The following is a 21,569-nucleotide window of genomic DNA, read 5'->3' on the forward strand; positions in this document are numbered from 1 at the left end:
CAGGACTTTTAATGTTTGAGGTGTAGGAGTGATAAATAATAATAATAACAACATTAGTGTTCCTTTGTGTTTTCATATTCATTGTGATATTATTGCATTTCACTTTTGGATTTGCCATTTGATATTCGCGGTGTTGAGTTGGATATATATTACAATCTACTTTATCCGCATACATACTGTAGAGTCACGTAAAGCAATATTTACTATATTGCATGAATGATTATATTGATGCCAAATGTATATCATCGACCAGCTCTAATCTGACGACATGCCACTATAATGCATGAAAATATGAAGATGTTGTGAACAGTAACATATACTGATGATAAATGCACAGTAGTGCTCCAGATTTATGTTTAAGAGGCAAACGGCTCTATTTGGTGTGCATCTATCTCTATGATGTTATTAATGTGGAAGGGTTCTGGTGTCAGGTGTCCAGTAATGATGCTAGACTTATGTGTTTAAAATAGCCCAGCGGTTCTGTTCCTCTTAATGATGCGCTCGTGTGCTTCTGGCCTTGGACACGCTGTCTGAGAGAGAGAGAGAGAGAGAGCGACGGAGAGAGAGAGAGAGAGAGAGAGAGGGAGAGGGAGAGACACACGGAGGGAGAGAGAGAGAGGGAGAGGGAGAGAGAGAGAGAGAGAGAGAGAGAGAGAGAGAGAGAGAGAGAGGGAGAGGGAGAGAGAGAGGGAGAGAGAGAGGGAGAGAGAGAGGGAGAGAGAGAGAGAGAGAGAGAGAGAGAGAGAGAGAGAGCGACGGAGAGAGAGAGGGCGAGAGAGGGCGAGAGAGGGCGAGAGAGGGAGAGAGAGGGAGAGAGAGAGAGAGAGACACACGGGGGGAGAGAGAGAGAGAGAGAGAGAGAGAGAGAGAGACGGGGAGAGAGAGGGAGAGAGAGAGAGAGAGGGAGAGAGAGGGAGAGAGAGAGAGAGAGACACACGGGGGAGAGAGAGAGAGAGAGAGAGAGAGAGAGAGAGAGACGGGGAGAGAGAGGGAGAGAGAGGGAGAGAGAGGGAGAGAGAGGGAGAGAGAGGGAGAGAGAGAGAGGGAGAGAGAGGGAGAGAGAGAGAGAGAGACACACGGGGGGAGAGAGAGAGAGAGAGAGAGAGAGAGAGAGAGAGAGAGAGACAGGTCTTCATTCAGATAAAGTGTATGCTTCAGCACAGCAGAGCCAGATGGATGGACACATATTTTATTATATTTATTATATTTTATTTTGTTTTTTTATTATTTATTATTTTATTGTATTTTATTAATTTAATAAAATGTTATATAATAAAATACGTGTGAAAATGTATTTTTGATTTTATTATTTGTTTTAATTTATTGTGTAAATACATGTGTTATTTAATTTGATTGCCTTACTAGATTTTCTTATTTTATTGTTTATTTTCTATTTCGAATCTAAATATTCTGTTATAAATATTTTTATATGATTTTTTTTAATTTAATATTTAACTTCATTAAATTTCATATAAAATGTAAAATACAAGAAAAATTGCTACTGAGACCCAGAATTTTCTTTTTCTTTTTTGTTTTGTTTTGTTTTGTTAAATTTTACATAAAATACAAGTGCTTCTTAGACCCAGAATTTTTTTCTTATTTATTTGAATTTTTATTTAGATATTTATTAATTTATTTCTGAATTGTTCTGATTTTATTTCATCTGTATCTCACATATTTTTCTGCTTTCACAGTCTGCATTGAAGCCAGAATGAAACAGTTGCACTTTTTGTTGCTTTCCTAGAAACGTGAAGGAAAATAAATATTATTATTAGTATTATTATTTTTATTTTGATAAAGTATATGTGAAATTGCTACTAAGATCCACATATTTAAAAAATGCATTTTATTCATTTAGTTCACGAATACTCTAATCATTTTATTTCATTTCGTCTGCATCAAAGTTTCTTTTTATTTTTTATACAATCTGCATTAAAGCCAGAATGCAATAGTTGCGTTTCATGTTGGTTTCCCAGAAGCGTGAGGGGAAATAAAAGAGGATTGAGTCTGTGTTTGTGTCTGATCAATGCCCTCGGACCCCCGTCAGAGCCATTGAACAGAAAGACAAAGACCGAAGGAGTCGACGTTACAGTCAGCATCACAGCGAGACAAACGCAGAAGCACTTCACTTCTGCAGACTGCAGTTTGTAACCACAGTCCACTTCTTTCAATGCACAGCCTCTTATGCTTTATAATGCACATTTCTGATTCAAGCTGTACAGCATCACGTTTCAGCAGAAGTTTGTCTGACAGCGGCCGCTCGTAAACATCCTCCCTGATGTTTCTAATGGATCGCAGGTGCTTTGTTCATCGAATTAACATTGAATAACAATTAGCAAGCTCGCTATTTAATACGGGCCGACTGGAAGCAGATGAGATGAAATGAATGCTGCAGGGCTTAATGAGCATTAGAGATTATTACACAGATCAGGGAATAAACTGATTATCCCGTGCACTGAGCAACTTTTGACGGATGTGTTTGAAGACGACTCGCTGATTACTGCCGTTATAATGAGCCGTGTTATTAGCTCTGATGAGAAGAAGAAGAAGAAGCTCAAGAACGCGTCCGGCTCGTGTTTCACCGCACAAATCACACAGAGTCTGTTATTAGAGCGAATAAAGACGATCAGGATTGTGTTGCTGCTTGATTGATTCGTTGGTTTATTGTTTGCTGCTTATATATTTATTTTAATGCATTAAAAAAATTAATTTATTTTGTTTTTGTTTATCTTTTTTTATATGTATTTCAGTGCTTTAATTTCTTTTAATTAATTTATTAATGTTTTATCATATATTTTGATGTATTAATTTCTTTCAATCATTCCTGTTTAATTATTTTAATTCATTTTAATTTTTTTATTTTAATCTCAGTTATTGATCTGAAAATTAGCCTGGTGTGTTTTTAGAATAAAAGAAAATAATCATAAATAATTTGTTTATTTGCTTATTTGACTTTTTAAAATGATTTATCAGTTATTTTAATTCATGTATTTTTTTATTTTTTTATTCACAATTTATTTAAAAAAATTAATTAAATATTTATTTTAATTAATTTTAATTTTGTTATTTTTGTTTCATTAATGTCATCGCTTAATATTAAATAATAATAATAATAATAATAATAATATTAAAGTCTAAATGTTTTTAGAATAATATAAATTAATTAGCATGATTATTTTGCTAATTTTTTTTATTAATTTACTTTTTAAAATTATTTATTTTAACATTTTATAGTTTAATTTAATTTATTTTTACATTTATTTATTTTCATTAAATTTCTATTTATTTCAAATATTCCCCAAAATGTATTGCTGCTTCCGTTTGAGTCATTATTAATGCAAAACCTTCTTTATCTTATACTCATTTTGAATGATGCATCAGTTCTCCTCTTATAAAGAAGAAGAAAATGTTTCATCAGTCTTATGGTGGTTTCATAGCCTTTTGGCTTTTAAGGAGCAAGTTTAGCTTTTAAGGAAAAGGCTGTTTGGTTGAGAAATCCCTCTCATCCGCTCTCACTGCAGCTTTCTTTTCATCATCCGGAGCGAAATCATTGACCCAAACCTCTCTGTTGTTCACAGAACAGTTTCACACACATTTTTCTTGTCGTCTCTAGTAAAGACAGTTTCACAAAAGCGAGGTGTCCGTTCTAGTTCTCCTGTAACAAACGTCTCTTTCTTTGTGTCTCGCTGCAGGGAAACCTTCCCAAATACTCGCACAACTCTCTGGTGGTGCAGGCCATGAAGACCAACGTGACGGACCCGGACATGCACGTGCTGTTCTTCGACGTGGAGGCCGTGATCATCCAGTTACTGACGGAGGAGGCGCAGCGGCCCAATCCCACCCTCGTCTCGCCGGAGACGCTGCAGAAAGCACCGGGCGGAGCCGACAAGAGCGGGTCCTTCCTCGCCAACAAGATCTTCAAACAGGTCAGACTCGAGGGTTTGTGCACACACTAACGGACAGCCGCGACACACCTGTGTTTTGATGGTTCCAGGCCTGATTTGGGGCATTCAGTATGTGTCTCTGTATTTTGTATTTGGATTAAACAAATAAAGTGATTATAACCATGCATGCATTTATTATCTGCAAAAATGGTCAAAATGGCATTACATTATAACATTGCAATCTAAAAACACAAGTTAAATTTACTCAACAAAAAATTCAATATTTAGTAATTGAGTAAAAAGGCTATTGTGATTACTTCATTAGTCACTTTACAGTTAAATTTTTCAGAAATACTGTTTGCACGTATAGTGTCACAATTAACTGCACTTACACAGCTTTCATGAAAAATAAATAAATTAAAAACTCAAATTGTATATTGCGTCATAACGAAGACGAACTATTTATGTACTTATGTATATAAACTTGAACATGTTTCTTTTTTGTCAAAAAAAAAAAGATTAAAAATAATACATTTTAAAATGATATTATTAAATATTATATTATTTGTATGTTCATTTCTATTTATTTTTATTTAGTGCTTAATCCCAATCCAAAACAAAAAAGTTTTTGTTTACATAATATATGTGTGTGTACTATGTATATTTATTATGTTTATATAAATATCATTTATATATTGTATACATTTTATGAATATTTATACATACATATGTTCATATTTTCAAAATGTATGTGTGTGTGTTTGTATATCTATAATAAATATACACAGAACACAAACACACACATATAATGTAAAAAAAAAAACTTATTTTGAATGCAATTTAATTAATAAATAATTTGATTGTATTTACTTCTAAAACTTATATTTTATTTTTAAAAAAAATTACAGGAAGAAAGCAATCGTTTAAGATGCTGTTGTTTATCTCATGTCATCTCAGGTGAAGGAGACCATTAAAGAAAACATCAAGGAGCACCTGCTGGATGAAGACGAGGATGAGGAGGAGGAGCAGCGGCGGCGCGAGGAGAAGTCCAAGTCTCTGAGTCTGCTGGAGTACAATCTGACCATGGACACGGCCAAACTCTTCATGTCCTGCCTGCACGCCTGGGGTCTGAACGGAGAGCTGGACGAGGTGTGTCTGACCCGGCTGGGCATGCTCCGCCCACACACGCCCGTCTCCTTCGGCCTGATCTCCCGCGGGGGACACATGTCGCTCATGCTGCCCACCTTCAAAGACTCGCTGCTCCGGCAGCTGGCCGAAGGATGCGCCGAGGGCCGCAAGCTCTCCGTCTCCGAGATCGTGGGCAAAGGCACGTATGGCGTCTCCAGAGCCGTGACCACACAGCACCTGCTCTCCGTCATCTCGCTGGCCAACACACTGATGGGCATGACCAACGCCACCTTCATCGGGGAGCACATGAAGAAAGCGCCGGCCAGGTGAATACACACACAGATACGAGCATAATCACATATATGTGACCCAGGAGCACAAAAGCAATCATAAGGGTACATTTATTTGCAATTGAGATTTATGCATCACTTGAAAGCCGAATAAAGATGTTTTTTCATTAATGCATGGTTTGTAGTTGGCCGAGATACAACTATTTGAAAATAGTTGGTGCAAGAAAATCACCTTTAAAGTTGTCCAAATGAAGTTCTTAGGAATGCATATTACTAATCAAAGGTATTGTTATATTAACGGTAGGAAATTTACAAAATAGAACAAACGGACCATCTCTACTTAATATTTTAATGATTTTTGGAAAGAAAAATCTATAATTCTGACCCAGACAGTGTATTGTTGGCTATTGCTACAAATATCCCTGTGCTACTTATGACTGCTTGTGTGCTCCAGGGTCACGAATGCATTGCCAAAAACGTCATTTGAACAACTTCAATCTCAATATTTAGATATCTTTTGCATCCTCAGATTCCAGATTTTCAAATAGTTGTGTCTCAGCCAAATATTGTCCGATCTTAACATACCCTCAAAATACATCAATTCAGCTCATTTCAAATGCTGTATGAATCTCAATTTAAAAAAACATTGACCCTTATGACTGGATTTGCGGTCCTGGGTCACATTAGGGCTGGGTGATATGGCAAAAGAAAAAAAAATATATACGATTTTTAACTAATCAACCTGAAAATGTAACCGCTACATGATTAAAGTAACTTTTTTTTAATTAACCTAGTTAAAGAAAACTATTCCCAGTGCACCACATGAAGTTAACAACAAATGTTAAACAAATCCCTTGTTAAATATTTTCGCAGAAAAGATGCATGAACTACAACAAATTGTACGAACTTGTCTTACCGAAATAATGCATGAAAAATGCTTTAAAAAAAAATTCAAAGTCAAGGTAATTCAAATTCAGAATGACTAAAGGTATGACACTAGTGTAGACTTTTATTAACTACACATGTTCTGTAATGAACAGCAGCTCATTGAAGTCCAGACGTCAAAAGGCGCATCATGTTTGTTTTCTTTATTTTATAAAAGCACAACGTTTTAAGCTTGAACTCTTTTAGTATATACAAAAACTGTATTTACATACAAAACTGAATATTTTTGGTAGCTGAAACAGGCTATAAGATGTTTTGGGAGAAGGGGGGAAAAAAGGCCGACTCGGGCCGGTAATTTTGCTAAGCTGCCGGACACGGCAAATTTGACAAAAGAACGGAGCGCACACAGACACATCACAGCAAATAAAAACTGTACAGAGAAAGTAAACAACCTTGAAGCAGCGGACAGAGAATCAGCGAGAGAAGCTCAACCCGCTATTTCTATTATTTACCTGTGTTTTCGTTTGGGTATCTGGGGGCTTTAATGTTCCTGGGCTCCCCGGGGTGGGATGGAGGTTCAGGTGCGAGCGGACAGTGAGATAGAAAGTCTCCGAGCGTGAAGCGTCTCATCTGGAGCCGGCGGCTCGTACCCGGGGGACGGGTGCTGTTGTTCTGGTCATTATACGGGGTGGAGGCGACTGGAGGGTATCGAGCTCCGGCTCGTGTTTGCTGATCGCTCGTTGTCCGCAGGTGAGAGATGTGCTCTGCAGGTGAACTGACGTGAAACCCGTCAATACGGCCCGCCAATGTGTTTGTGGATCCTGTTTGGATTGAAGGGCAGCGCCGCCGATATATTTCAGAGACACTTTTACCTTGAAATAACTTTCAGGAGTCAATATCATGAGAGCGCATACAAGTTGAGGTAGATTCATGTAGTTATGTAGTTAGAGGGGCACAGTTTCACAGTGGAAAGTGAAAACGCAGGATAAAACTGGCAGAAATGTTGGAGTTGAAATAAAATCTGCCTGTGGATGTAGTGGACGGTTTCCACCAAACTGCAGTTTTACTGTCTTTTACAGCTTGTTCAGAAGATTTAACATCCAATAAAACTGTCAAAGCAGCTGAAACTTCTCTGACCGACACACACAGACTTTCTATCAGACGCCTTTTGACTCCAATAGTCTGTGAAACGTTCAAACGTCTCACCGACAGCTTCTTGAACTCGCTCAGAAGTCATTTATTTCATATCTTTTCTCTCAAAATGTGCTTTTAAAAACTCAGTTCTGAGAACGGGTTTTGGAATGAAAGCTTTAACGAGCTCGGGCTCTCGTTAGAGTGAATGTGACTGAGCACGAGACACAGGAAACCTGAGAGAGCATTAGACACAAACACTGAATCAAGACACACACAGAGAGAGAGAGACAAGCATACATAAAATATATATTTCAATCTTTTTATTACAAATCTTAATATTTATGTATTTTATTGGATTTAATATTTAATTATAATTGATTACATTCAATGCAAACTCTATCACCCTAATTTGAGTATGTATTTCGGCCTTTTTTTAAATTGCTTATTTTTTTAACTTTTTTATTTTTTTAATATAATTTAATTTAATTTTTATTTATTTTCATTATTATTATTTTTTTATTTGTATTTATTTCTTATTTTATTTTATTTCATTTCATTTTAATTCCAGTAGTTAATATGGAGTAAAAAAAATCTAAAGCATTTACCTTAGGTGTGTGCAATATTAATAAAAATAATAATAATCTCAATATTTTTGTGGATTTTGGCGTCAGGGTTAAGTAAAATTTCTATTTTCATTTCAGTTTTAGTAGGTTTGTTTGTGTTTTGTTGTTTTTTCTCCATTTTTTTTAAATGTCTATATAGTTTTCATTAATAAAAATGATATAAAATTTCAGTTTTAGTTATTTTAGTACATCAAGATATACTAAAAATATTTAGAAATGTTTCCTTGCCAGCTGCTGAAATAAAGTTTTAAGTTTTATATTTTAACTTTTTATTTTTTTAGTCTAATAGCTATGTTTGGTGTTGACTTATACAGTATTTATACAATATTTAGCATCCTTCAAAAAATGTGTTTGTATAACTTTCACATTGTTCTAGCTTGCTCATGTTAATAGGATGTTAATTATTTCTGACTAATATATAAAATCAATGTAATATTCACCAGATACAGCCAAGGAGGCTAATTTAAAAAAAAATATTAGTAAATGTTGAGATTAAAAAGTTGCATGGATGTCAAATATTTTTATTTTATTTTATTTTATTTTATTTTATTTTATTTTATTTTATTTTATTTTGGAACCAATATATTTAAGAAGAAAATGACTTCTTGATTCACTTGAAACTGCAGCACTCAAGTAAAACAATACAGAAATATTTAATTGTTGCCAACCTGAATTTTCCATGTAAGACTAACAAAACTATTTACCAAAATCATAATTCTCTGTGTCTCTCACATGTTGACATGAATGTATCCAGGGTTTTATACACACACTCACAGACCTGTATAAATACACACACACACTCTCGCACCGGTCTGATGTTAAATTCTGTGCTGTGGATGTGTGTTAAATATTTCATTTGGCCTTTTGTGTTTCAGGCCCCCAAGACCAGGAACCCCTGAGACCCCGAGAAGAAGCGCCCCACAGGCGTCCAGCCCGGCCCTGCAAGCTCAGATCAAACAAGGTCAGTACAAAGAGCCACAGAGAGACCTCACAGACCTGGAGCAGACGCTTCATGCACATCGCTTTCTTTTCAGTTCCTTTTAAAATCTTTACAACAAGGTCTTATTGGTTAATGCATTAACTAACATGAACTAACAATGAGCAATATATGCATTTACAGAATGTATTACTTTTGGAGTTCACTTTTCATGTCTATAGTGAATGGAAGGCACAATACTTAATACATTTCTTTCTTTCTTTCTTTTTTCTTTCTTTCTTTTGCTTCAATCAGGAACAGTGCACATTAACAATACATAGAATCCGTGTAAAATGTGCCAGATTTAACCAAGGTGGCTAATATTAAAAATTAATTAGTAATTATTGAAATAAAAATGTGCTCTTGGCATACAATGGTGTTTTATATCATTTTATTTTATCAGATGAACTTTTATTCAGCTGAACACATTGCCAAGTTGATTTAGAATTTTTAAATTATTATTATTATTATTTTATATATATATATATTTTTTAGATTAACTAGTTTTTATAATGAATAAAAACATATTTAACCAAGGTGGATAATTTTCAATTGAGGGTTTTGTTTTATTTGATTTTATATATATATATATATATGTATATATATATATATATATATATATATATATATATATATATATATAATATTATTATTATTATTATTATTTTTTTTTTATTATTTTTTTTTATCTCATCAAATCAGAGGAACTCTTATTCAGCCAAACAGCCATTTCCATGTTGACTTAGAATGTTGAATGCAAGAATTACAAAAAAAAGTTACATTTAGTAAAAAAAAAAAAAAAAAAAAGTTAATCATTAACTAATATTAATAAATGCTGTAGAAATATTGTTTATTGTTAGGCCATGTTAACTAAAGATACAAACAAAACATTATTGAACATCAAACAATTTTTATTTTGATAAAATAAAAATATATTTTTTTCATTCTGCACAAATTAATTTGTGTAGTAATTTCTCTTAAAAACATTACTGGCCTTTTTTTTTTTTTTTTTTTTAATGATTTCTTCCCATCTTGCATTGAAAGATGACCTGGTCTCTCTATATAATGACTCCGTTCCTTTCTTCAATGCAAGTGTGTGGGATTTGTTTCATCGTCCAGCAGGTGAAAATGCTTGTCTTAGCAAAATCTTCGGGTTTTTTTGTGTGTGTGTGTGTGCATTCAGCCTTGTTAGAGAAGTTCTAGATGAAACGCAGCACAGAAATTGTCCCGTTTAGTGCACGGTGTCTGTCTAAAGCCTGTTACACACACTCGCTCTTCCTCAACACGTGCCCTAATTTGTCCCCCGTGCGGAGCAGCTATTGTTCATGCACAATAGAGGAGGACTGTGAAGAATGGTTTGTGTAGAGCTGCACACGCCACACGCCTGTCCGGCTCATTCAGAGGGGAAGTGGCTTCTGTCGTGCTTCTCTTTGACCAGAGGGGCCTGCAGCGTTCCTTTCTCATGCTAAAACCGCAGCGAGCTGTGTCCGGCGTCCTGACACGCGCCTGTCCGATGAATTCTCACGCCGTTCTGAGAGAGCGAGTCCTCTGAGATGTGCTGAGATTATTGATCTAACACTTCTCTTTAGGTTTGTACACATAATGAAAGTTATTCACCGTGTGTAGCGTTTTCTCCCTCCTCTCGTTTCCTCTTATTGATCCGGACGGGTTTGTGAAACTGTGCTTAGCTTGTGTTATTAAGTGTTTTTTAATGGAGTCGTTCTTTAAATCGTGTGCCGAGATAAAAGCCGAGCGTGTGCCGGAGGAAGCAGGGATTTAGAGAAACAAACGCTGGCGTTTTTAGGAGATTTGGCCGTGTGTTACAGAGCTGTGGGGAGGAACGAAGGAACAAGTTTCTGAATTAGAGTCTTGAAGAGGCCTGTTGATTATTTTGATCAACAGAGAAACTGATATCATTTTATTTTAATTGTCTTGTTTTTAAATTACTTTTTTTTTTTTTAAGTCAAATAATTATTTTATTTATATGATTTAAAAAAATTATTTTATTTTATTTTATATTATTTTATGAATCAGAGGAACTATTATTTGGCTGAACAGTCATTGCCAAGTAGATTCAGCTGTTACATGAAAGAATTGTTAAAAATTTGAGAGAAAAAAAAATTAACTAGTATTAATAAATAAAAAATACATTTTGCCAAGGTGAAAAATTTCCAAAATGTTTAAAAATGCACTGTTTAAAATAAAATAAAATAAATGAAAATTAAATAAAAAAAAAAATTAAATATTTTTTATTTATTTATTTTATTTTAAACTTTTTTTATGGCCAAAAAAAAAAGAAAAAAAGAAAAATTTGAGTTGAACGGCTGTTAGTACATGTGTATGTACTATTTTACTCCAAACTAAATAAAGTTTTTAGCAGATTAAAAATCAAAAAACAGAAATAGCATTTAGCAAACCTTTACGGTCAACCAGTTTTCTTTTGCTAATACTGATATCTAAATAGCTGTTAACTGTGACATAAACCAATTAATGGTAGCATTAATTATACGAAAAATGTTTGTTTTACAGTGTTTTTTGCTATTTACAGAAGATGCTTTTTTATGCATTTTAATTTTAACCATATGATCCACAGGCATGCTTTGATGATGCACAATTAGAGGGTCTCTGTGGATCTTCAAAGATCCTAAAAAGTCTTCAGTCACAAATTAATGCCTTTTAAAAGATTTTAAATCAGAGCCGAAAATCGTGGCATTAAATTAAAATCTTCCTTGGTATTTGAAGTTGTTTTCTAGATTTAATATCTAAACATCCATAAATAAAAATACATCTATTTGAAATGCAAAATAAACATATGAAGTCTTGTTTTCTAAGTATTTATGCTTTATCATTTATCACATTTGAATTAAGTAGATTTTTCTGACCTCACTGACAGATATTTGCAAAAAAAATCTAAATTTTGAGAAAATCACCTTTAAAATTGTTCAAATTAATTCTTAGCAATGCATATTAATATTCAAAAATTAAGTTTTTATATATTTACAGTAGGAAATTTACAAAATATCTTCATGGAACATGATCTTAACCTAATATCCTAATGATTTTTGGCATAAAAGAAAAATCAATCATTTTGAGCCATACAATGCATTTTTGGATGCTACAAATATACCCAAAAACATTTACCTTTTTGAACATGAGCTGCTGGACCTTTTTTTTATATTGTTGTTGTGTTTTAATTACTGGTATATAGACATCAGCAATACGAAATGTTAAAAGTGTATCATATTGCTATCATATATATATAAAAAAAGTAATAATCTAAACAAGTTGTTCAGGTTTAAAACTTATACTTTTCTGTGTGTGATGTATGTCAAGTCACCTTTATTTACATAGCACTTTAAACAAAATACATTGCTTAAAAGTAAGTGAACAACATTCATTAGGAAAACAGTGTGTCAGTTATGCAAAATAACAGTTAAAGGCAGTTCATCATTGAATTCAGTGATGTCTAGATGTCCTATGCATTCCATTAGTTTTTCAAATTGGTGTGTTTCACCGGGCCGCGAAGAAATATAGAGCTGAGTATCATCAGCATAACAGTGAAAGCTAACACCATGTTTCCTGATGATATCTCCCAAGGGAAACATGTAAAGCGTGAAGAGTAGCGGCCCTAGTACTGAGCCTTGAGGTACTCCATACTGCACTTGTGATTTGATATGATACCCCTTCATTCACTGCTACGAACTGATGGTGGTCAAATAAGTATGTTTAAACCATGCTAATGCACTTTCATTAATGCCAACAAAGTGTTCTAGTCTATGCAAAAGAATGTTGTGGTCAATTGTGTCAAACGCAATCCTGACTAGAAATCTTACATATACCATTTTTCTCTAAAAAGGAATATAATTGTGAGGATACTACCTTTTCTAGTATCTTGGACAGTAAAAGGAGATTCGAGATTGGTCTATAATTAACTAGTTCTATAGTATGTGACTATATTGAACAATGTCAGCAATATAACGACGGTCAAATACTGTATGTACACTGATTGATTGCTGCAAAACGTGTGGAGTTATAGAAACGTGTTTGTTTGTGATTTTCTCTCCATGCAGGAGTGTGACGCGGCTCACTGTGTCTCTGTCTGCATGCATGGCTTCGCTCTGCCATTTCTCTCTCTCTCTCTCTCTCTCTCTCTCTCTCTCTCAAATGCTCATGGGAGTTGTAGTTCTTGCTCACTCAGTCACAGCTGTAGCTCTTCAGCAGTCAAGAGATCAGAAATATTAATAAACGTGTGTTTCAAGACTGGAGAATGAGCATCTTTCGAGAGCTGTCTTGTCAATTTATTTTCAGTTTCTTCTCATTTCTGCTGGATACAGTCAGGGATAATATTGCAATCTTATTTTTGAATAATTATTTTATTATTTTATTATTTTTTCAGGTGCAGTGAAATGGCTTGTATGGAAATACCATCAGATAATGTTTAATTTTTGTTTAGATTTCTCACAAACACATGCAATAGCATCACTAGTTTAAAAGGTTACATCGAAACAATTCTTTTAAACCTTCATCTCATTCAGATTTTGTTGTATTAATCATATATATTTTCCATCTGTTTCCGAGTTTCAGCACTTATTTTATAAAATATTTACTACGGTAGTCATAAATAATACCATGGTAAACAACTATAATAACAGTTTATTTTAATGTCCGATGATTCTACAGTATAATAACTGATTTATTGCATTAAATACCTTTTGGGAAATTGACACCTAAAATTTATTTAAACAGCTTTTTAATAATTATTTTGAATGCTTTGATATTTTTGACTTTCTAGAAATTCATGTCTGCAGGAATAATTATTATGAGCTAGTGAAGACAAAAGGTTATATATTAAAAAAGCCTAAAACATTAATGTTAATATTATTTGGTATTGATATCAATCATAATATTTATTCTATATTATTTATTATTTCTCTCTTTATATGTGTATACTGTATATAATATATATTATTTATTTTCATACATTTATATAATTTATATGCATATATGGATATGTAGGGGTGTAACGGTACGCAAAAATCACGGTTCGGTACGTACCTTGGTTTTAAAGTCTCGGTTCATTTTCGGTACAGTAAGGGAAAGAAATGCAATCATTTAACTGCAGGTTGTTTATTACTATAAACTTTTTTTTTTACAATTTGTTTACACTTTAAAAAAAATACTTTTTAATAAAATATATATAAAATAAAAAAAGAATAAGAAATAAAATACTGCTGCAAAGTTCTCAACTAAATAAAATACTCTCAGCCTCAAACCAATATCATATAATAAAATATAATGAAAAATAAAAATAAAAAACTATTTATTTTAGAATCAGCTGCAGGGTGGGATTTGCGCTGAACGCGGAGACTTGCGCAACTAAATATATTCGTTTGGAAACACGAAATTGTACCTATGTTCCGCAAACAAAATACTGCAGTCGGTCATTCGGTACACACGTGCACCGTACCGAAAGCCCTGTACCGAAATGGTCCGGTACGAATACATGTACCGTTACACCCCTAATATATATATATTTGAATGGAATTTTATGTGTCAAGTACCCATTCATATTTTGCTGGTTTACCATGGGAAATACCATAAGGATTTTAAAATTAGTTATTTTTGTTGTGTTGTTATTATACTCACACTAATAAACACAATAACTGTGTGTTTCCGAAGGGGCTTACGTTTTAATTTCTGTGGATTTCTTGTGTTCATGTGACTTCTGTACCAATGTATTCAGTTCATTTTCCTTTAATAACACTGCTGGAGGCCTTTCTTTCTTTCTTTCTCTCTTTCTTTCTTTCTCTCTTTCTCTCTCTCCCTCTGTCTCTGTCTCTCTCTCTCTCTCTCTCTGTTTCACGTCTCTTTTCCTCTCTTTTCAAGCTGCGATCGCTGCTCCGTCTTCTGGTTCAGGAGTGTCTCACTCTCCCTCGGTCAATGAAGGTATTCTCTCTCTGAATAAAGGCCTCTCTCTCTCTCTTTTCTTCTCTTTACCTGCACTCTCTCTCTTTCTCTCTCTCTCTCTCTCTCTCTCTCTCTCTCTCATCGGCCTGGCGCTCAGTGCCTGTGTGTGTGTGTGTGTGTGTGTGTGTGTGTTTATTGCGTTTGTGTGATTTGCTTCTGTCTCTAGGTTCAGTTGACCTACTCTTCTGCTGTACTCTGTGCTTGTAGTCGTTGTCTGTCTGTGTGTGTGTGTGTGTGTGTGTGAATGTCTTGGACTGCATGCTTATTTTACATATATATCTATATCCACACACACATTTCTCCTCAGGTTTTAATAAACATCAAAAATCATTCATGCAGTTTTTATATAGGTGTAGTATGCATATAAAATGATACATTTTTATTTTAGATTTTCACGTTACTTTTTTAAATTTTGTTTCCCTGGAAATTAGTTGATATTATTAATGCTTCTTAAAAAAATTTAAAACAATTTTAAAAAACAAAAACATATTTTGACATGAAAAATGAAAATATATCAAATTAATTACAGATGAAAATGGTTACATTTATGAAAATGCATTAATGGGAATATTAGCCATTGTAATTTTCAAACATGTTCACTGTAAATGATTTAACTTATAATATTTCCACAAGCTGTTTATATTATATTATTACATTTTTTATTTTTCTAATACTTTCCAGTATTAGAAAGTCAGTCTATAATATTCTGAATTGTCTGTTTCTGTGAATCACATGAGTTTGTATAAACTGATGAGCTGATGTATTTTTCTTAAAGGTAAGTTTGTTGTTTCGTGAAGAAATGCACCCAGTTTCTTTGAAGCTGAATCAGTTTTCATGTGCATTACTGACTTCTGCAAGCTCATTATTTCCCCGAAGCTCTTCCATATATTCCTGATATATGTGATTCTCTGTTGGATGTGGCTCGTTCTCCCTCATGAATCGCCAGCGTTGCTGATGTTCCTGATGTTTGTGAGGCGTTTGGTTTTCCAGGTTCCTGTGAGGATGTGATTCAGCAGTGGTGTTGTGAACGCTGGTGATGGTCTGTCTCTCTGACCCTGTGTGTGTGTGTGTGTGTGTGTTTCTGTAGGCTGGAGTCAGCTGGCCGCTATGCACTGTGTCATGCTTCCTGATCTTCTGGGTTTGGATAAGTTCAGGCCTCCTCTGCTGGAGATGTTGGCTCGCAGATGGCAGGACCGCTGCCTGGAGGTATTCGTTTTATTGATATTTCAATAATTATATGCTTTCATTTAATTTATATACATCCTGTTTTGAGACTTAATGACTTTGAACTGAAATAGAGTTTGAAAAGTAGAGACTTTAGCTAGTAGGTCTTAATGTATCTGTAAAGGTATGGCGTGTGTGTGTGTGTGTGCTTGTGTCCGTGTGTGTCTGTGTGGTTGTCCTTGTGTGTGTGTGTGTATATGTGTGTGTGTCTTCCCCATGTGTGTGTGAGTGTATGTCTGTCCGTGTGTGTGTGTGTGTGTGTATGTGTGTGTGTGTGAGAGTGCATGTATGTCCGTGTGTGTGTGTGTGTGTGTGTGTATGTGTGTGTGTGAGAGTGCATGTATGTCCGTGTGTGTGTGTGTCTGTGTGTGTGTGAGTGTATGTCTGTCCGTGTGTGTGTCTGTCTGTGTGTATGTGTGTGTGTGTGTGTGTGTGTGTGTGTGTGTGAGTGCATGTCTGTCCGTGTGTGTGTGTGGGTGTATGTCTGTCCGTGTGTGTGTGTGTCTGTGTGTGTGTGAGTGTATGTCTGTCCGTGTGTGTGTCTGTCTGTGTGTGTGTGTGTGTGTGTGTGTGTGTGTGTGAGTGCATGTCTGTCCGTGTGTGTGTGTGTGAGTGCATGTCTGTCCGTGTGTGTGTGTGTCTGTGTGTGTGTGAGTGTATGTCTGTCCGTGTGTGTGTCTGTCTGTGTGTATGTGTGTGTGTGTGTGTGTGTGTGTGTGTGTGAGTGTATGTCTGTCCGTGTGTGTGAGTGCATGTCTGTCCGTGTGTGTCTGTGTGTGTGTGTGTGTGTGTGTGTGTGTGAGTGCATGTCTGTCCGTGTGTGTGTGTGTCTGTGTGTGTGTGAGTGTATGTCTGTCCGTGTGTGTGTCTGTCTGTGTGTATGTTTGTGTGTGTGTGTGTGTGAGTGTATGTCTGTCCGTGTGTGTGTGTGTGAGTGCATGTCTGTCCGTGTGTGTCTGTGTGTGTGTGTGTGTGTGTGTGAGTGTATGTCTGTCCGTGTGTGTGTGTGTGTGTGTGTGTGTTTCTCTCCCTGTGTCTCCGTGTGTGTGTGTGTCTGTGTCTGTGTGTGTTTGTGTCCGTGAATGTATATGTGTGTGTGCTCATATGTGTGTGTCTGTCTGTCTGTGTGTGTGTGTGTGTGTGTGTGTGTGTGTGTGTGTGTGTGTGTGAGTGCATGTCTGTCCGCGTGTGTGTGTCTCCGTGTGTGTTCGTGCTTGTGTGTGTGTGTGTGTATGTATGTGTGTGTGTTTGTGTGTCTGTCTGTTTGTGTGTGTGTGTGTGTATGTGTGTTCATATGTGTGTGTGCGTGTGTGTGTGTGTGTGTGTGTGATTGTCCGGGAATGTATATGTGTGTGTGTGTGTGTATGTGTGTGTGTATGTGTGTGTGTGTGTTTGTTCGTGTGTGTGTGTGTGTGTGTGTGTCTCCGTGTGTCTGTGTGTGTGTGTGACGTGCGTGACTGCAGAGGTGTCATACGCCACACTGAGAGAGAAATGAAGAAAGACGGACAGAGAAAGAAAAGAAAGAGACGCTCTGTTAAGCATCTTTAATCCTCTTCCTCTGAGGGTGGCTCTGTCTCTGTGTGTCCGGCAGCTCGAGCACCTGCTAACCCACGGGACAAAGCCACGCTCCGTCTCTCAATGGCTCCTCCGGCTGCTTTCAGGCGTCAGCTTCATCTCAGCGCTCTGCGGTGTCGGTGTGTAAACCTGACGAGTGTGTGTGTGTGTGTGTGTGTGCTGCAGGTCCGAGAGGCGGCCCAGGCACTGCTGTTGGCTGAACTGCGGCGGATCGGTCAGTCGGGCCGGAAGGACACCATTGACATGTGGGCTCCGTATCTGCCGCAGTATGTGGACGTGGTCAGCTCTCGTAAGTGTCTTCAATAATGATAGTCAACACGTTTCACACACAAGACGTATTATAAAGCATCAATACTAATAAACATAAACCAAGGCAGGGATTAAATCAGTAAATATAACTTGTATTCATTAACTATAGCAATATTTTATCTCCTCTCTCTCTCTCTCTCTCTCTCTCTCTCTCTCTCTCTCTATACTATTTATTTATTTATCATTTAAAACACACATTAATATGCATATATAAATACACACTCATACAGTGTTCATTTTTTTATTTATATAATTTATTTTATATAATATTTTCATTTATATTAATATAAATATTTATAAAATAAATTAATATAGAATTTTGAATCTAAAAAAAAAATTAAATATAAAAATATAAATATAAATATAAATATAAATAAATAAAATAAAATCAATTCAATAATTAAATGTAGCTTCTTTGTATTTTGTTTTTTAAACTTTTATTTATTTCTGGAACAGCATCCCACAGTGCATCCCTTAGTTCTTCGAGTGGACGTGTGTTTTGTACTTCCTGGCACACACAGGAAGTCAGATGCATCTTTGAAGGATGTGGATGCAGAGGCTCACAGATCTGCTGCTCGTGAATCATGAATCTTTGCGTGTTGGGTTTGGTGAAAACACAACATGTGTCTGGGCTGTGTTCACACTGGCTTCGATTGTTTGCTCCAGACCCGAGTTCGATCGTCCCGCATGTCTAGTTTGAGTCTTTGTGTTGTATTGATGTCCCTCAAACATTCTGCTTCGGGTTTGTTCTCATCAGTCTCCGGTGTGCGCTCTGCTCTTTGTTTTCCTACTTTATGCTTTTTAAGAAAGAGTTGAGCACAGTTTTACCCCTGTCTTCATGTTTTTCTCATTGAAACAGGTCGTTTTGATCTAGTTCCGTTGCTTGCTAGTGATTGGCTGTTGGTTTTAGGGGCGGGACATTCTCAGTCTACAGAGCGTCTGATCGGACAGAAATCTGTTTGGTTCAATTTTAAAGCAATTAAGATTAGTGTTATTAAAAAAAAAAAAAAAGCATATAAGACATATCCTCGATTCCTCAGGTAAGGTTTCTACTTTGCAGATGTGAAAATGAGGAAAGAGTATTACATTAAATGAAAATCTAGTCGATAATTGCATTTTGTTTTTAATAAATCTTCCCTGCAAAACAGGGAAAGGAAACCGTTTAATGATTCAGATAAAAATGTGCACTTGATTTGACATCGTAATGAGAACAAATTAAATCACAGCGTCTGGCGTTTTCTCGTACATCACTGGGTATTATTCAGCAATATTTGCAAATATTTGCTTGTGCAATTTTTTCATTTTCTGGGGATTTTTTTTAAATATTTTTTTTATTTTTGTGTAATTGTTAAATGCCTTTGCAGGTAATATTTTTATTTATTTATTTTTTTTGGAAAGTGCTATAATTTGATGTATAATAACAGTGAATGTGAAATTAATTACACATTTAGTAATGAACTAATGGGTTTCAGTTTGCAATTTATTGCATAATTTAATAGAGGAGAAAGTGTTACATTAAAGGCAAATCTAGTCAATAATTGTATATTTTTTGCATTGAATTGAAATAATCTGGTGCAAAAAGCATCACATCTTGAACAAATTAAAATCACAATATCGGTCTTAAAAAAAATGAATATTTTTAGATATAATATTCTCCTGCTGTCATTTGCCTTTAGAAATTAGTTTAGATTCACTCCCTGGTTTATAAGTGTGTGTGTGTCTGTGAGTCAGGTGTTCAGTGGCACATTTCTGAATCATAAACACTGATTTCGCTTTTGATTTGCAGTCAGACTGAAAGGTTTTTAAGCGAATCTGTGCCTCTATTCCAGTTAAAGGTCAGCTCTCGCTCTCACAGAAACAACACCGATGCATGCTGGGCATTAGCTGCTCTGGAAATGAATAAATGACCTTTTCCTGGTCACAAAAACATGCGGAATAAACCACACACACGCAATGAAAGCCAGACAGGTGCATTCTGGGGGTTTGGTCATGGGTTCAGTATTATATTTAGCACAAATATAGTATTGTTATAAATGTTTCTTGAGCAGTAAATCAGTTATTTTCATGATTTCTGAAGATCATGTGACACTGAAGACTGGAGGAATGATGCTGAAAATACAGCGGAGCATCACAGAAATAAAATACATTTTAACACAGATTCACAGAAAACAGCTGTTTGAAATGATAATAATATTTCACATTTTACTGTATTTTAAATTTTATTTTATGGTTTTAATTTTAGTTTTTAGGCTGCAGAGGGGAATAGACTGCATGCGTGTGTGTGTGTGTGTGTGTGTGTGAGAGAGAGTGTGTGATCCTCTGTTCTGGGCTCTATTCACCCGTCACTTCATTAAGGAGACCTCCATGAACTTCACTTGCACACACACACACACACACACTCGCTCAGGCAGCTGTTGTCTCCTTGATCATCTGAATGAATGAATGACTGCGGTCTATTTTTCCTCATCTTTCGTTCTCTCACCCTTCCTCCAGCACTTGTAACTTTTAAGAATTCTTGTTGCTGAAACTATTCCAACACCTTTATCAATCAATAATATTTGATTTAATAAAATTCATTGATTTATTGATTTATTTTAGTTTTTGTTCATTTGTGGGTTTTTTTTTTCACATATTTAATTTTATTGAATACTTAATTTTTTTTCCCTTTGTTTTATTTTTGCATTTTATATCTTATTCTTTTTATATCGTAACTTTTTATTTTATTATTTTTTATATATATTTCATTTTCTCTTTCTTTTACTTTTGTTTTATTTGTGCTGTTTTTTTTATTTTATTTTAACTTTTTCTTTTATGTTTTCTTTTAGATGTAAAATATTGAATGTTTTAATGGGATTTTTTTTTTACTATTTATTTTAGATTTTTCTATTTCATTGTTGTTTATTTTATTTGTGTTATTCTCTTCCTTTGGTTGTTTATTATATATATTCATATATATACTTTTTAAAATTTATTTTTATATTTTAACTTTTTACTTTATAATGTTTTTGTTTCTTCAAATATTTCTTTTAATTTATTTTGACTTTTTTTTTTATCCATTTTTTATTTTATTATTATTATTATTTTTCTTATTGTAGTTGATTTTATTTGTTCCTTCCTTGGCTTGTTCTATCTGTTCATTCACACGCCTCCTCTTCCTCTCCCTCACCTTCGCTCCTGAAGTCTGGTTCCCCTGTTAGGATGTTGAGGGCTGGGATTTACCCTTCCCAGCATCCCCTGGGGTGATGAGCGGTGGGAGGGACGGATGAGCGGGTGATTAAACCAGGCCTCGGGCGGTTCTTCCGTGAGAGAGCGCTCCGGCCTGCGGATGTGCCTCTATAATCCCACACAGCTCGCGCACACACACCCTGAGGCTGAACGCCATACACACACACACACACACACACACACTCACGCTAAAAACCCTGCAGACCAGCCGTTTATCTTCAAGGAATATTCTGGGTTATTTACAACTTAAGCTCTATCGACAGCATCCGTGACGAGCTGTCAGTTACCTTCAGAAGAGTTCAGTCTCTGCTCTCAGACTGTAAAAACACAAACCATTCTTATTCTTCAC

At 35.3% G+C, this 21,569-nt stretch overlaps 1 protein-coding gene across 2 annotated transcripts in view; it reads left to right on the forward strand.

Moving 5' to 3' along the window:
- The window catches only part of LOC127985783 (WD repeat-containing protein 7), a 93,705-nt gene that overhangs the window by 22,146 nt on the left and 49,990 nt on the right, over window positions 1-21,569 (forward strand). Inside the window, exons 15-20 of one of the 2 annotated variants that reach the window (XM_052587946.1) lie at window positions 3,693-3,926; window positions 4,842-5,338; window positions 8,820-8,905; window positions 14,807-14,866; window positions 15,975-16,093; window positions 17,852-17,975. In XM_052587946.1, the coding sequence (XP_052443906.1) occupies window positions 3,693-3,926; window positions 4,842-5,338; window positions 8,820-8,905; window positions 14,807-14,866; window positions 15,975-16,093; window positions 17,852-17,975 (1,120 nt within the window). The remainder of the gene's footprint in view (window positions 1-3,692; window positions 3,927-4,841; window positions 5,339-8,819; window positions 8,906-14,806; window positions 14,867-15,974; window positions 16,094-17,851; window positions 17,976-21,569) is intronic. The other variant, XM_052587947.1, reaches the window with a different exon arrangement.

Source organism: Carassius gibelio, chromosome B21 (genome assembly GCF_023724105.1).
Source record: "Carassius gibelio isolate Cgi1373 ecotype wild population from Czech Republic chromosome B21, carGib1.2-hapl.c, whole genome shotgun sequence".
NCBI classification, from domain to species: Eukaryota; Metazoa; Chordata; class Actinopteri; order Cypriniformes; family Cyprinidae; genus Carassius; species Carassius gibelio.